Below are 16,464 nucleotides of genomic sequence, written 5' to 3'. Positions count from 1 at the left end.
GTATATTTTTAACAATAAAATGTGATTGTAGCGCAACTTGGAGAGGTTGTTTCTATTTTGAAGAGAAGATTGAGCCAATTTTCTGTACTCAAGATGACTGCTTGGTGATCATAGTCCAGTAGTACATCTAAGAATGTGAATCTCAGTCCAGTAGAGAAACTCATGGCAAGGTTGTAAGGCTTCAGGAGGTAAGTAAAGGTAAGTAAGATTTCAGTTTTTTTTTTTTTTTTTTGGGGTCTTCCTGCTGGGCAGGCTGGCTGTTGTAAATTCCATTCACTAGGTAATATATATATGAAGTTGGATGATCTATGCCCCAATAAACCTCAGAGAGCATTTCATAATGCTTTGCAAAGAGACTGGAAGTTTTTCTGAGAAGACTACTTAGCCTTAAAGCTGAAGCTCATGGCATCATCTATTACTTTCATTAGTTTGAAAACTAGCTGTGAACAAGTACAAACTAGGAGCCACTCATTATAAAAACACATTCCTTCAAAATGACACAAAATCCTAATCCTCTCTGATGTTTGGAAGAGTTCAGGCAAAAAAGAAAAAGACAAAAATTGGGACTAAGATCCATCTGTGCTTTGTTTTGCTTGAGTCATCACCAACAGATGGCAAATACTCTCTAGAAATCACTCAGCTGAGTTACTCCAGTTTGTGAGGTACCTAAGGCATCTACCTTTAGTTGTAAACTTATACTCTTTGTCAGAAACTCAGTTTCCTTTGGAGATTCAGACAAGTATAAGCACGCAGGCTTGTGCATAATTATGGCTTCAGATACAGTATCTGTTATGTGAATATTGGTAGTAATTATTTTCTCTTGTATTTCTTCTGAAACCATAGGTTTCAGTCCTAACACAAGACTGCCTAGCTGTGTCAGACTTCATAGGTTGCTGCAAAAATAGCTAGCAACAAGCTGGTATTGACTGTCACTTCCTGTAGGACTCAAGTTGACATCTACCATTTCAGATATACTTCAGTTTAGAAGTATTCTACATGCCATTTTCCAATGTATTCTGCAGTTGAACAGACATGAGATGAATGCAAAAGCTGTCTATTGTGTAGACTCATGTTTCCACTTAATCTTCATGAAGGGAAAATTATTATTCTATTTCATCAGTGTTTTATTAAATTTTCCTGAAAAAGTTGCAAAGAATATCACTCTTCAGAGACTAACAACAAGTTAGCTGGTGTGTGCTCTTTTCTAAATACTGGCATTGACATTCTCATTTCTGTAAGTATATCTTATTTTCAGGGGAGTGAGATGCTATTTTTAGAACTGATCTCATACCTTCCTTCATTTCTTCCCCAACTCATTATGAGGTGCAAGTGAGTATATGATTCGAAAATGATCTGTTTTCCCAGAAGAGACCTCTACCTAGTTAAGCTCCCTATTTTGTTCAGTATTAATTTAGATGAGGTAGATAATATTCATTGTTCATGTAAATATGTCATCTACCCAGCCTACCGAGACCACTTGCGCTATTGCTTAATAAAATTATGGGTATGTGAGTAGTGTCTCTGTGTCTCATGATAAAATTTCCATCATACTGCTGACAGGCACAAAACAGAAGGCATCCTTTGCCAATGTGCTGTCTGTCCTATTGAACTTGGACTTTTGTAAGCCTTGATCAATGAATGAATATATCTAGTAGGCAGCAAACTGCTGCATGATGAGCAGGGCAAAGAGGGAGCACCTAGGAGAGCTGCACTGAAGCCTAGCACCTGATATGTCAAGAATTATAGATTATATTGAGTAAAACTCCTTTCAGTTTTGGGCATATGCAGCTGCATCAAACTACAATGCTATTATTTTGCAACAGACATACAGAGCTTGCCAATGCAGTTTTAGAATGGCCAAGTGGAATGTAAAGATTTCAAGTCGGGAGGAAAGGCTGAGCTGTGCAATAACAAATGACAGCACAGTGATCACGTGCTGAGCTGGTGGCCAACTGAATCCAAATGGCTGTATGGTTGTCTGCACTGTTGTTCTTGCTGATGCCTTGCTGACATATCTTAATTATTCACAGATTTAGCACTAGGGTTCGTAATCTTTAAAAAACAGGATAACCACATGTTTTGTGCTAATATTGCCATTCAGTAAACAGTGTGTGTGTGGCATGTGCAACATTTAAATGCATGTGAAAAATAGGGGTGACATTTATTTCTCTAGGTGACAGAAAACTCAAATGACTACTCAGAAACTTTGTGGGAAGTGTGTGCCTGTGGACATGGTCTTGCATAGGAGGTGGTGGAAGCAGGAAAATCTGAGAACCTATGAAAGGAGCTGTTGTCAGGATAAGTTGTCTGTCCCAATGGAATATTACCACTGAACTGGCATATGATACATTTTATAGTTTTCTGATCTAAGTATAGGATCCAAACTGATGCTGCTGGGCACTGCAATTTTCCCCTAAATCTATGATTCAGACCCATTTCACTTAGCTTTCACTGGACATTATTTTAGGGAAAACTTGTCCTCTTCTGTTGAACCAATATAGTTTTCTTTAATCTCATAACGCCAAATAACTTTTTTGCTACCTCACCCTTTAATAAAGAGTTAATGGCACTAGCACAGACTACCAATTATGGGTATCAATGTTGTTTCCATCTGTGGAGAAGATAGCTTAAGTCTACTCTTAAAACTAATACAATAAATAGACTTATCTTTGTCTTATGATGACGCTGTGATTTTTCTTTAAAATAGAAGTCTACTTAAATTGCAATTTCCATTACTATAATCACATCTTTGTGCATAAAAGGACTTATTTACATTTTAAAGTATGGATTTTAAAATAATTCATCATAATGCCAAAATACTCTATAGCATTGATACATACATGCTTCCTGCACCTTCACATGATTCTCCCCTGATAAAACCAGTAACATGAAGAGGAAGGGAAGAGAAGACGACAAGATGCAGGTCTGCTGGGAGAAGCTGGTAGCACAATGTGAGCCAAATGAAGGTGCCTCCCACTGTCTTACCCAAGGCAGTTCAATACAGGTCTGTGCTTTTCTCTCACCTTTATCTGACCTGCCACCAAGTTGCAGAGATTGGGTATGCTTAACTTTCCTAGCAATGATAAAGTGCCATAAAGTTAAATTTTAAGGGGCATGAACAATTTTAAACCAAGATCCAAAGTAAAATGCAGCTGTAGTGCAGAGGTAGGAAGCTCTGTTGGAGGGCTGGCAGCAGGCAGCTCATAGCTGGAACATCTTAAATTGGATCACTACTCACAAAACAGAACCACCGTGTTAAGTGCCCCTTCTGCATACAATATTTTTCAGATTGTGCGTATGCCACGAGTTGCCACTATTCACATTATTCCAGAATTTGACTGAAGAATAATGGCATAAGGGCAGATGGTTGGTACATATTTTACACAAATTGCCTGCTTGCTGCGGGAGGTTATGATGATGGTTTTGTTTCTTTTTTTTTTTTTTTTAATTATCATTAGATGTCTGGTTTAAATAAAGACGTCTAAAATGGCCTGATTTGATCTTGTAAACAAAAAGAAAAAATTGTGAGTTTCGCAATGAAAATAGTAGTTTCTACATGAGGATGTTAAATACCTATTTCCACTTTCGATAAAAGCCTCATTTCTCTTACCTTGCAATGATTCGGTGTTAACTCATATGTATTTTTATCCTTGTAACATAGATTTTTCTTTGTGAAATAATTTATGTGAAACAAATCTAAATGTAACCTTAGAGCACAAAACATGAACCAAGAAAACAGAGCTAAACTTTTAAAACAAACAATTTTATTCTGCACACAGCTATTACTTCTGCTGTCAGCAGGAATAACGTCTACTGCTGTTGGAAACTTATAAAAAGTCATACGTGTTCTCCTACAATGCCTTGCCATCTGCAAGTGAAAAAGACCACACCTTTCAAGACCTAGGCATCTCCTTATTTTAGTATCAATAAGGTTTGTGTCCTAAACACCCGCTCAGAAGTAGTTATGAAAATGTGATTTAAATGAAGGGAAGGAAATGCTATATTGCTATGTAGCAAAGAAATCCTGCTTATTGACTTTCTGAACTGCCTCAGCCAGAATACATGGGATTCAGCTGTTCATCTGACAGGGAGCTGATAGATGCCTATATCCAAAAGTTGAACTGAGATAAATATGAATATCTTTGTGATAGTTACTTCACTTCAATAAAACTAATCTTTATATCAGTACGAGTCATATCACAAGCAAGTTTAATGACAGACATAATCCCTGTTTTTTTATGAAAATAATACCTTCCCTGAACCTTTAAGGGGATGAGGAGACAGGAGGAGGAATTACCTGTCTGCTCAATTTAGTCTATTTGAATCTAGAGCTAAATTTTTATATATATATTTTTTTTTTTTTTAAATAAAAATACCCTTTAAAACCTATGCCTTTTAAAAGACAGGTAAAATTGTAATGCATTCCTCATATGCAGTCTGTATTAAGATCAGGTTGATGGGTAGTTTGCTTTTATTGGTAACTTCTGAAAAATAACAAACAAATGAAAACTCCAAAGCTGTAAATTCTCACAGGGTGGGGCTAAGAATGAGATGGCAATGCTGTTTACTGGAATAAATCAGGTGCTACTAACAGAATTTCAATACCAAAGGTTAATAATATCATCATCAGTAGCTCTTGAAAGAGACCTGACTGCCTAAAGGCTTCTTAATTTTAAACACTGAGACAAGTCAATCAGTATACACCTAAAAATATGCATTGAGAGATGCAGTTTGCATATATTAACTCCTTGTTTGTTCTTTCTAACCTGTGAGATCTTGAATTCTTTTGTTCACTTAGTCAAGAACATAGGCATATGCATTTCTTTGTAGGATATGGGTCTGTTTGTTGCTGATCACTGGGTACAGAAGGAGAGTTTCCAGGGGAAGGGCAGGGCACAGAGAAATAGCCTTGTGCTTAAAATTCTGTGCTTCTCATGCTAGTGTTAAAACATCTTTCTCACCAGGCTATTTGTCCAGTGGTGGGTGGGTGTTGATGAGTTGAAAATGGAAACGTCATCTCAGCCAATGTACATTGACTATGGCCTGAGAGGTTAGAAAGTGGACCCATTTTCCCATTTTGCAGTATCAGAACTGATAGCCTGTAACATTTAAAGTGGCTAAGGGCACAGGGGAAAGCAAAATACAGAGATGTCAGCAAAGCCATCTCAGTGCTCTTGGGAGCACTAGGCTGGATCATGACTAAATGGATGTTTCTGACTAAGTGCCAACAATTTTGGCAAGGCTATGTGAAGGAATAAATCTGGATTTTTTTTTTTTTTAAATTAAAATGCCTATTATCAGCTCCAAATGTATTTTTGTGTTTTATGGAACCCAGTGTCAATGGTGCAGGGAGGAACCCACTTTCACATGATGCTCTTTGTTACAGTTTTTGCTATGAATATGATATGATTACATTCATTATGTGAGTAAATATCCACATAGGCTAGTAGAGAAGTTATTTCTGTTGATGGTCATAGGATAAATTAAGAAAAATGTTATTTCCTAGACATCTGCTTTGACCATCAGCCTTAGAAAGAAAATAGCTCTGGAGCTTTTCAGTTACAAGGAAGAATAAGATTTATGGAAAAAAATATAATAACCCATTGACTCCTGGAGGGCAGTACAGCAAACCTGATTTTAGGTGTGATTTAGAACATAATGAATTCAGGAAAGTTATAGTTTTATCAAGGGCATTGCTCTTGAAGCTCTTCTGAATAGTCACTTTGAAAGACTATCACTTGTCAGGCCAAATAATTAGTATCGCAGCAAAATATCTTTGAAGAAAAATAATTGGTGGCAAAATACCACATCCACAAGGTATCGGTTCTGGGGCTTCCTCCAGTTTTTCCGTCTGTGGGATATATGTATGCCTGCAAGTAGTATGGAGGAAGCAGACCCATCTGAAGTGACCATGAGGTGGGTCATTTCTCCACTATGAACAAGGTTAAGGTAAAGAGAGACTCCTATAAATCAGTGACTACTTTGCCTGGTTTCTGCCTAGATCCTTCCACGTGGGCTTCTTTTGCAGAGAAATTGATATTAAAGCTAATATGTTATGTTACATTTTTCTGGGAAAGACTTTTGTTTCCCGTCATCTCTAAAAAAGGCAAGATCTGCATGAGAGATTTACTTCATCTGCACAATTTAAAGGGAAGATCATGTGCTGTTTTACAAATACATAAGCGGAAAAATCCTTCAATAGCTTACAGCTGATATGGCTAAAGAGAACTGAACATAATAATTATAGTAGAAGGCCACTGATTCTGTTTATTTTTATTTTCCCTTGCCTCTTTACCTTACCTCTTTTGGGTTAGCTTTGTGGCCTTACAATAGCTTTCTGAAAACCATCCCTAAGAAAAAGATTTTTGCTGGCCAGTTTGCTGTATAGCATACTATATTAACTGAACCAAAGCCATCTTTAGCTTTGAATTATGCTCACCTCTAATTCCTCAACCTTTTTCTAAGTAGTATGTGTATCAGGAAGTGTAGATATGTACATATAGAGCTGTATGTGTGTAAGCTTTTATAGGCCTGTACAATTTTTCTTTTTTTTTTCTTATTTTAGTTTTTAAACTTCTTTCTGACAACAGTGCTATAAAACTATATTACTGTAGAATTAGTCTGTGTTAGTTTGCATCTGATTTTGTAAGCCCTTATCAGAACAACCTCATTAATTTCAGTAAAATGATGAAAATGTTTCTGAGATTTTTAGATTAATATTCATTTTCAAGACTTGAAAATATGAGCCGTGTATTGTGGCATGATTGCAACAGAACAAATATTCACAGATGCAGATGGGAAAAATTTTCCTATGTCATGACCCGTGAGAGGTTCGAGATTTGTGCTAACCGGCCTTGTTGCTGTCTAATGGCTTTCTTTACTACAAACCGTCGTTAATGGCAGCAGAAGTTCAGTCAACACACAGAACCAGGGTAGCGTGTATGTGTGTGTGTGTGTGTGTGTGTGTGTGTATGATAGTGAGCATCTTGTAGCTGAGAGCGTAACAACAAAGACAATAGGTGTCAAAATTTGAAGGTCTCGACAATAATGAGCAAGGACACCTTAGGTTTTGGTAACTGCCATAGCAATTAATCACTGAGAGGATCTTTTGATTGAATCTTTCCTTGGCCAATGTTTACTGAAGAGGCAGGGGCTTTGTTTCCCACCCAGCTCTGGCTCGCAGCAGTGCCGGGGACAGACAGACCCAGGCTCCAGGGAGGTGCTGGAGGGCACTGGCTCTTCCACAGCCATCTCCCAGCACCGTGCAGCACCCGTGTCTTTTCATCTGGCTCTGACACAGAGACCCTTCCCTTATATGCTATAAAATCAGCTCTGTTAAAAACAGAGAGGTCTCAGGCTGTATTATTTTCCATTTATGATAACTGTAAAGGAAGTCAGTCCCTGTTGTTACCTTTCCTGCTTTGAGGTGGCTGAGTCTTCTTTAACAAGGTGATGGGGAATTGGCGTATATGGAGCATGTATTCTCCCCTGCTACTAGCTTTAACTTAGAAAATTAGGCTTCAGCACAGCTTCAACTCAAAAAACCAAGCACAAGCGTATATTTTACAGCTCATCAGTACTTACAGTTGATGGAAGAAAATGTAGGCTAGTGGTAAAAATAAGGGACAATGTTACAGCTTTTGCAGCCATGTCATCAAAAATATTATTTCTTTCTTTCTTTGTACTGAGCCACTTGCAGTTTGTACTACATTGAACAGAGATTTTATGTCTTCTTTTCCCCGCAGTTTCCAGCAAGGAAAAAAAAATGCTCTGCTTCAGCAAGTGAATCCAACCATGCTTGTGATACATATACAGGCTATGTGTGAGAGTTACACCAACAATTACTGTTTAGGAGTGATCTGCATGCAGATGCCACATAGAGCATTGAAAATGTATCACATAGTTATGGGAAACACAATAGGAATCTTTCTGCAAGTGAAATAATTATATTTCAGCCACATTGGAACCAAACAATTTTGCCAGCTCTAAGTCTTTATTCACATGTAAAAAGAGCATTTATGCATTATAATGCATCCTTGTCCAAATAATTGTGCTGGAATATTGTATGAAAGTTTTTGAACAGCTCTGTAATAGCCATACTGTTGGATGACAGCAGTATCATTAGTAGCCTGCACTAGTATTTCGAATCATGTGCAAATTCATCTTTTATTCCATTGTAATTTATGACAGAGTTTTCACCTTCTATATATTTCAAGATAAATTAACTGTACTTGAAAGGCTTCCCTAGCACAATCAGCTCCACACATACATTAGATGATTTCATATCAGTGTAGGGTGGAAGTGACACCATGTGCTGTTCCAAGACCCACATCTGCAGAAGGATGCTGGAAGATGGGGTGCTTCAGAGGAAAGTCACAATACAGGGAAGGTTGCCTTTCAGAGTCAGTTGATCTGATGAGGCACAGTGTTGGGTAAGGCAACCACAGGCTTCTCTCAAAGATCTCTAATGTGCCCATTTGAAATACTTTTGATGAGGTCCTTCAGTAAAGGTTCTTAAAACCTTTATAAAAATCCTCTCATTAACAGTAACTGAATGAAAGAGCGGACATATATAATCACTGCTACTTCTCCAGGAATGGAAAATGAAGAAAATATCCCTAAATACTTGTCGTGTATTTATATGATGTCCCCAAGCATCCTTCTACGATGATCCATTATTTGTCTGATCTGCTGTGGCTGCTTTTTTGGTCCTAAATAATCAAACAACATTGCTTCTAATGCCTGTACTAGCTCAAGTACCTTGAAACAGGAACATGTTGAAAAGTAACTGCCAGTGAAAGGCTGAATGAACTTTGCCTGTTTAATTTAACAAACAAACAAAGGAGACTTGACTTGATAGAATGCAGAGTAACTTTGGCATATTAAAGGACTTCATTCATAGTGGAGAAGGGCATAATAATATGTGCTCAGGGCATGAACATAAATGTATCCCCAGCAGGCACACGAATTTGTTAGAGGAAGCATGATCAGCTGCTGGAGTAAATTTACGAGGAAAGAGATGAATTGTCATTCCCTTGATGTTTACAGGTTGAAACTGAATGCCTTTCAAGATGATTTGCCTAAGGCAGTAATAAATTATGCTTTAATCTAATTTATGTTACCAGCTTAATAGGAGCAAATAAGGTAAATGGGTGAAATAAACCTGTGACATTGAGAATAATCCAATTGTTCCTCAAGACATTAAATATGTGGAAAAATGGAGTGAGCTCAAAGCCTCTGACTGAAACATAAACAAAATGAAGCAATGTTTGCAAGTGCCATAAGCACATTTTCAAATAGGCTGCAGATTTTTTCATAGGTACTTGCAGAGTAATTAATTTTCTCACTTTTTATTTTGGCCAAGGTTTTGTGGAAGAGATATATTGCATTTCTCAGAGTAATGTAGCCATCCCAAAATCAGCTGGATGTATGTGCTATAGCACCTTTCACAGATGCATGTGTATAGTATACAAATTGCAACCATGGCTTGATTGCATTTTTTTGTGAAGCCCAACTTATTGTTGACTTTTTCAAAAGAATTCAGTTGCACGAAGATCTAAAAAACAGATTTGTAGGACTTTGTCAAAAAGACATAGCATCTTTCATTTGGAAAATCAACCTCCCTATCCTTCTAGAATCTAACAAAAAGTAATTTCAAATGGTAGTAGTATTTTAGGCAGAAATTCAGAGCACTATATTTGCTGCCTGAAAATATTATTTAGGAGTTGTAATATATTCCCTAATTAAAAATATCATGCACAGTAGTGATTTTATCATTCATTTATTTTCTGGACCATTGAACTAATCTGAAGAAAAACAGCATTATCAGGGGCACAAGTGAAGAGGTTCCCTATCTGTTTTCACAAACAAATGACTAACTTTACATTAAAAAGCACAACAATTTTTTCGTTCGAAAAATAAGAACTTACTATACCTTGCTATGCAATTATTGTTAGACTTTAGATAAATATAGGTTATATTTCTTGTCCGAAGGAACACAGAGGATTAGTTTCATGACCTTTTTGTTTTGTGATATATGGATAATACTTAATAAAGGTAAATAGATAGGAGATTGAGAACCAAAATAAATACCACGTATAAAACCTAATTTTCAATCATTTGAAAGAAACTGGATTACATAAAAATTAAAAATCAAAAGTGGTTGTTCTGTAGTTATTTTTTGTTATGCCAACCCTACAATTATAAGCTTGTGTTTCATGTGTGTTACGAGTTTTTGTGTTTGTTAATGACGAGTGGAGTCAAGCTGTTACAAATTCAAGCTGCAAAGACTTGGCTCTGAAACTCAGTGTAGCAGCAGACTCAAGTGGGGTCAGCAGGTCCCCAGTTCAGCCCCCGTGGATGGCCCAAAAGCATAAATTAACAGATTCTTCTACCTGGCAGAATATACTGGTGAATACTATTTGATATAGAAAACATAGCATAGAAAAAATCTACTATATTATTTCTAAATATTTGTCCACTCTTTCAATTGTATTAGGTGGTTTCCAGAAAGATGTTGGGCTGTTTTTCCTTTTACATCTGTGCCTACAAATACTACTGCTTTTACTCTTCTCATCATTCAGAAGATGCCTATATGTCATGAACAACAAATGATAAAGGAGAAAGGTTTATTTCTTCTAAATTTTGTTAGACCTGCTTTTCATTTTCCAGAAAATAACTTTTCCGTATCATGTTTTTGAATTTTCATGTCTTTTTTGCTACACATCTTTTATCTAAAACTTCTCTGCCTCTGCTTTTCAAAACCATGAAATCAAGAATTAAAAAATCTGTTTGTGTAGCACAAACATAGGGTTCATTTTTAGTTTCTTAGTAAGTTGATATAGGGTAAAAAAATTTAGATTCAGGACAAATAATTTGAAAAACTGAAGTCTGAACCCCAGAACTGGGCCATGCCACAGTGACACCTGAGTGATCACCTTTCCTGTGTAGATCTCCAAATGCTAAGATTCCCTGTGCTTCACAAGAATTAAAATAAAACATCAGGTATGTATATATTATCAAATTTATTTCTTTTGGAAAATAGCACTATTTGTATTGTAAAAATTTCTGCTTAGTTCATTTTATGTTTTTGTTGTGTCATGAGTGATGTTTTTTTAGAGTATGTTACTTCTGCACTACACCACAAAAATAAAAATAATTATTTTTATAATATAACCAAATTTGTAATGATGTTTATGCAGCTGAGTTCTAATTTTGATTCTGTCTAGCTGAAACTAATGCAAGTTCCAAACTAATTCTTCCAGACTAATTGTTTGACTCATGGCAAGGCATTGTATTCAACAAATGCAGCATAAAATGTTAGGATTATGTAGACAAAGCTCAAAGGTAAGCTCAGTGTTCCAGTCTGCTGACAAAAGTTGCTTATTTGTCTTAAATTTCTGAGCTGCTATGCTTCAATAATTCTCTTTTACATCACAGAATATATCTAAAGTATTCCACAGCTTTTCTGAATTTTCTGTCAAACACATCACAGAAATTATATTGCCCTTTTGTTTGCTGAGTGCTGTTTCACAAAAAAGTCATCAGATACAGAGAGAAGATAGCCTGAAGCCTAGGATATGGTTATGGCCTATAAGTGCTTTGCTTTTTCTCAGCATGAGTTTGCTAATTCGCATGTTAATTGGGTGTTCACTTATCATCACTTTGTCATTAGGAACTCAGTTACTGCATTCAAGCACAATATTAAGACTATCTCACCATATTTTCTGTTGGCACGGTGTACTTTTCCTTTCTATTACAAAAAAAAAAAAAAACAACAAACAAGTCCATGCAATACTGAAGTAGAAGTGCCAGTTATAAAAACTTATACATATGTATGTGTAGATTTTTTTTTAATAGTTTGTGTGCTAATAAAATTAAATAAGAAACTTCTGTATCTATATCTTAAATCCATTACTAAATACACCTTTACCTTCAGACAAAACCAGATTCAGCCATTTAGTGTTGTCTAACACTATGCCATGAACATTTTTTTCATTCATGCTAAAGTACCTTAATCCATTAATCATTATGCAAAATATAAATGTTTACACAGGGCAATTAAAACCCAGTTTTGTTGTGCTTTTGTTCTATTTTGCTTTCAACGTACACCTAAATTATTATTAAATAATTTTTGTCTTTCATATTTTTTCTCTCTACACTATAACTCTGCTACTTGAAAATGCAGATGTATGTTCTAGATGACACTAGGGAAAACTAAGTTTTCTTCTGGCTGGAAATTTTAAATAAGTATTTGCTACATTGAAATCTGAATTTCTATCTGTTTTGGATTTTTCTATTGAAATAGCTAAATGTTATTGATTGAAAGTTTGATGCTATTCCTTACTCTAGCAGGCAAAAAAAGGCAGCCAAAATATGCAAAATAATTACAACAATACACACATTAAACCCCCCAAAATGGAGAATTGTGGTGGAAACCACATTGGTGTTGTGAAAGTGAAAAATTCTTGCATGATACTTCCTAAACCAAAGAAATCCAGGGAGAATCGTCTCAAAATGGTATGAGATGACATATTCTTTTATACAAAGTGAAAATGGATGGGGACATATCTGCACGCACTTTGGAGGAGAGGTTTAAGATGTAAAACAATCTCGTTAATTGGTGATTTGGTCTGAAAAGCAGGATGCAGTTCAAGCAGGACAAATGCAAATTACTGCACTTCAGTAAGAATAATCAGCTGAGCAATGAAAGAGAGAAACTGGCTAGCTAGGCAAAAGTTGCAGAAAAAAAAATTGCATGTTTTATTGAAGGGAACACCAGTTGCCAAATTCATATTGTTGTGAGGGGGATGAAAAAAAATAAACAAAGAAAAAAACCCCAAACATCTGGTATCCAAGTTTGGTTATTGAACTTCAAACAAAATACCAGACAGCTGAAGAGACTGTAGAGAAAAGCATGGAGATCGATCAGTGGTCTAGAAAACATGACCTCAGGAGGAAGAAAATAAGCTGTTTACTTTATCCAGTGACAAAAAAGAATGAGCTAATGTTGCAGGAGGGGATTAACAGACATATTTTCTAAGATCTGAGATGGACTGAAGAGAGCTGTTGTGGACTGTTCATCCCTGGAGTTTTTTACAGCTAGGTTACACAAAGGCCTGTGAGGATGGTTTTGGTGCAGCTGATACTGATGTAGGAGAAAGAAATAGATAAAGATCTTGTGAGATACTTCAATTTCTCTTTTGTGTGGTTAGTAAATATGGGTATTCTAGTATGGAAATACACAAAAGAAAGACCGATCTTAAAAAAGAAGCAAACAAAAACCGCTAGTTCAAAATATTTACAAGCTTTTTGTTTTATATATTTTTTTAAAAATTATGACCCTCCTTGAATAACTTCACCCTTCATACTATGTAATTCAGCTTATGCTTTGCCAGTTAAACCAACATCAAACCTCACAACAGGTTTTTCCTACAGAACCCCTTCTGCATGATAGGAACTGCCTGAAGAGATCTATGAAAGCATTACACTTTGTCTTCCCCTATCTCTCTCCTTAAAATTTACCATGGCTCTGAGTCTTACCCCATCTTCAGCAAGTTACACTCTTGGAAGGCTGTGAGAAAAACTGTTTTTTTGTGGTTTCCATGAGGAGAATCCTTTTTTTTTTCCTTTCCTCTTTCCACATCTATTACTTGCAGCATAACAATATATCTTTAGATATATGAAGAATCTAAGAAATCTCTCAAAATACTCTCTCCCTGGAATGCCCACTGAATTTATCAATATTGCTATAAAATCCAAGTCTCAGCTCACTTGAGTTTGTTTCTGTCAGCTGATTTATGTTTCCAGTCAAAATGTATTGAAAGCAGAAAATGGAGCTAAATGGCCTTCAAAAGAAGTGGAGTACAAATTGAAACTCTGAACGTAAGAAAACCTTTCTAATCTTACAGCTTCCTTTGCATTATATTACTTGAAGATTTTATTCTTCCTTGAACATGTTTTCAACCTTCTTTGATTTTTTGCCACTTTAGAAAGAAGTCTGTTTCTTTGGCAAGGTTACCTTGGGAAATTACATTTTCGTATACTCTACTGCAGTGTACTCAAATGGTGCTTAGGTCTAACATTGCCTATAATTTACAATTGTGAAGATTCTAGAGGAACGAAACAAATGAAGGGAATTTCCATTCTTCAACCTCTCAGATCCAGCACTGACATCTAAAACAACCCTCCACAGTTCTCCCAAGTTCACTGTATCTCTTCTGTCCTTATGCTGTACCACTACATCTCTGAAACCAGAATTGCAGCCCAGTACTATGTCTGTAATTTAAAGCATATCCACCTCTCATTTTCCCTATTTTCTAAATCTTCTGTGTCCATATGTGGTCAGGTAGGAGAAGAGGTCCTAGAACAAAGTCCTTGTGACTGGCTCCCACACATGTCAGCATCTCCCATTCTTGCTCTTATCTTCACATATTTTGTCCCAGGTACAACTTCTTCCACACAGCTGTAATAAATCCCTAGGAAGAGGAAATATACCTGTCCAGTAAGCCTATATAGAACATGAATTTTAGAAGCACAATTCTGGAAAAGAAAAAAAAAAGGTGGAGAGGAGTAAAGAAAAAAAAAAGTGTGACACAATTTGCTGATGCAGAGTAGGATTTCTGTGTTAAATCACTCTCTTTCTGTCTTTAGCAGGAAGCCAAATATGTTTTGCTTCCTGAGGCAGTGGGAGTATGGTATCAAAGAAAGAAAAGGAAAGGAACCTTTTATAGCACAGTTCCTCTTTTATGGAAGTCATGAATTAAAACACTCCACAAGACTGAGTTTCTCATTCATGGCCTCTGTTCCCCACAGATGGATGAAAAGTGGATAATTACAAGTGAGGAAGTCAGAAGACCTGGTGCTGTAAGTACTGTTGCTGTGAGTCATGAGCCTGGAGAAATTTTTTTTATGGCAACTTGGTACATCTTTATCCGTAAGGTTATTCATTCCACGACAGTAATCAGCAGCACATTGGCTCAGTCTTGTTCCATATATATTCTTCTCTAGATAAAGAAGAATATGATGCAATAATGGAGATACCGTTCTTTGGAGACTGCTTTAACTGGTAATAACTATTAGACTTCCTTTTCAGACATACAGAAATTGTGAGAGATTGAAGAATGTCTCTAACAGAGCAGCAAGCTTGACTTAACAAGAAAGTTCTTTCTTTAAAGGGGAGCTGATCAGCAGGCCAATTATCACAAGCAATCTGCCCCCTTTGGCTACTTAAGTGTAATTTGCCAGATGGTTGAAAACTCTTGGTTGTTTTTTTTTTTTTTCAGATTGGCATATTTCTTTCCACAGTCACAGATATTAAACTAGATTTTTGTGGCATGTGTCCAACTTCAAAAAACACCCAATTCCTAGCCCATGAGAAACATTTTTCTCCTCTACTGGAGAAGGACCGACTGCTCTTCAGTTCATAATCTATTTAAACATTTTGGTCTGTCTATAATTTTATCCTCAAGCTGTTGGAGTCAAAAGCATCACCCCAGCTTCTGGCCCCAAACCATGAATTTTTCGAGTTTGATGGAGGTTTCAGTACTGACTATAGAACTAATAACTAGAAATACTGTCTTAAAGAAATAGCAAGATCTTTGCTTTCACTCTGTTCAGTCTTTATAATTTAGTTGTAGATTTGGAAATAACTGAAATTTCCAATATATAATTTTGGTACAGTTTTTATTGAAACAATTTAAAAATCAGAGTGATAATCTTGCACTTTCTGGCAAGACTCTGGAAAAGAATGAATCAAGAGAAAGCAAACTCGAGAGTGCTAAGGTGTGTTGCATTCTTCCCCTGAGGATTTTAAACCCAACTGTAATGCCCCACATGGAAAAAACACATTTTTTTCATGATGCCCATATGCCAAAGTTTTTGAAATTATTCTCACAGTTTACCATATTTTTGTGTTTCTCCTGATTGTTTTCATGTAATTCACCAACACTAAACACGTGACAGTGACAAAGATAATTTCACAAATGGTACACCTTTCTTCTCTTGCTATGTTTTGTTTTCATGGTTCTTTCATTTTTACAGTCTAGGCAGGTTATTGAGAAAGATAGAGCAAAAGAGCCACCATTTTGAAGCTCTTGCTGTATAAGAATATATGTATTTTCTTGCTAAGGCAGATCTTGACTGACATTCACTGCTGGCTTATTGGTGTATCTGGAGCGTCCGAAGCTCCACACAACCAGGCAGCTGCAGGGCAGGCATACTAGATCAACACTGAACAGTTTGACTTTCATGTCAAACAGTTCATTGACTGCATAGCTCAAGAAAGCCAGTGCAATATATAGCTGAATAACTATGGAATCAAAACTTTGTAAAAGTGTAAAATTCACACTCATTAGCATAAATGTGAAAAGTCAGCCAATTGTAGAATTAAAATAACTTCCAGGGATAAAATAATTTGTAGAGATTACTCTACATGTTACCGTGGAAGAAATTTCTTTTGCCTAA

At 36.3% G+C, this 16,464-nt stretch overlaps 1 protein-coding gene across 5 annotated transcripts in view; it reads left to right on the top strand.

The window, feature by feature from the left end:
- SGCZ (sarcoglycan zeta) overlaps positions 1-16,464 on the top strand; it is a 453,475-nt gene that overhangs the window by 8,994 nt on the left and 428,017 nt on the right. For 3 of the 5 annotated variants that reach the window (XR_011738777.1, XM_071807535.1, XM_071807536.1), the window contains exon 2: positions 14,815-14,865. The exons of the other annotated variants lie outside the window; for them this stretch is intronic. Coding sequence is in view for 2 of the 3 variants with exons in the window: in XM_071807535.1 (XP_071663636.1) it covers positions 14,815-14,865 (51 nt within the window). In the remaining variant the exon portion in view is untranslated. The remainder of the gene's footprint in view (positions 1-14,814; positions 14,866-16,464) is intronic. 5 annotated transcript variants of the gene reach the window in all.

Source organism: Patagioenas fasciata, chromosome 4 (genome assembly GCF_037038585.1).
Source record: "Patagioenas fasciata isolate bPatFas1 chromosome 4, bPatFas1.hap1, whole genome shotgun sequence".
Taxonomy (NCBI): Eukaryota; Metazoa; Chordata; class Aves; order Columbiformes; family Columbidae; genus Patagioenas; species Patagioenas fasciata.
The sequence above is the reverse complement of the archived record's forward strand: the minus strand, read 5'-3'. Positions and strand labels throughout refer to the sequence as shown.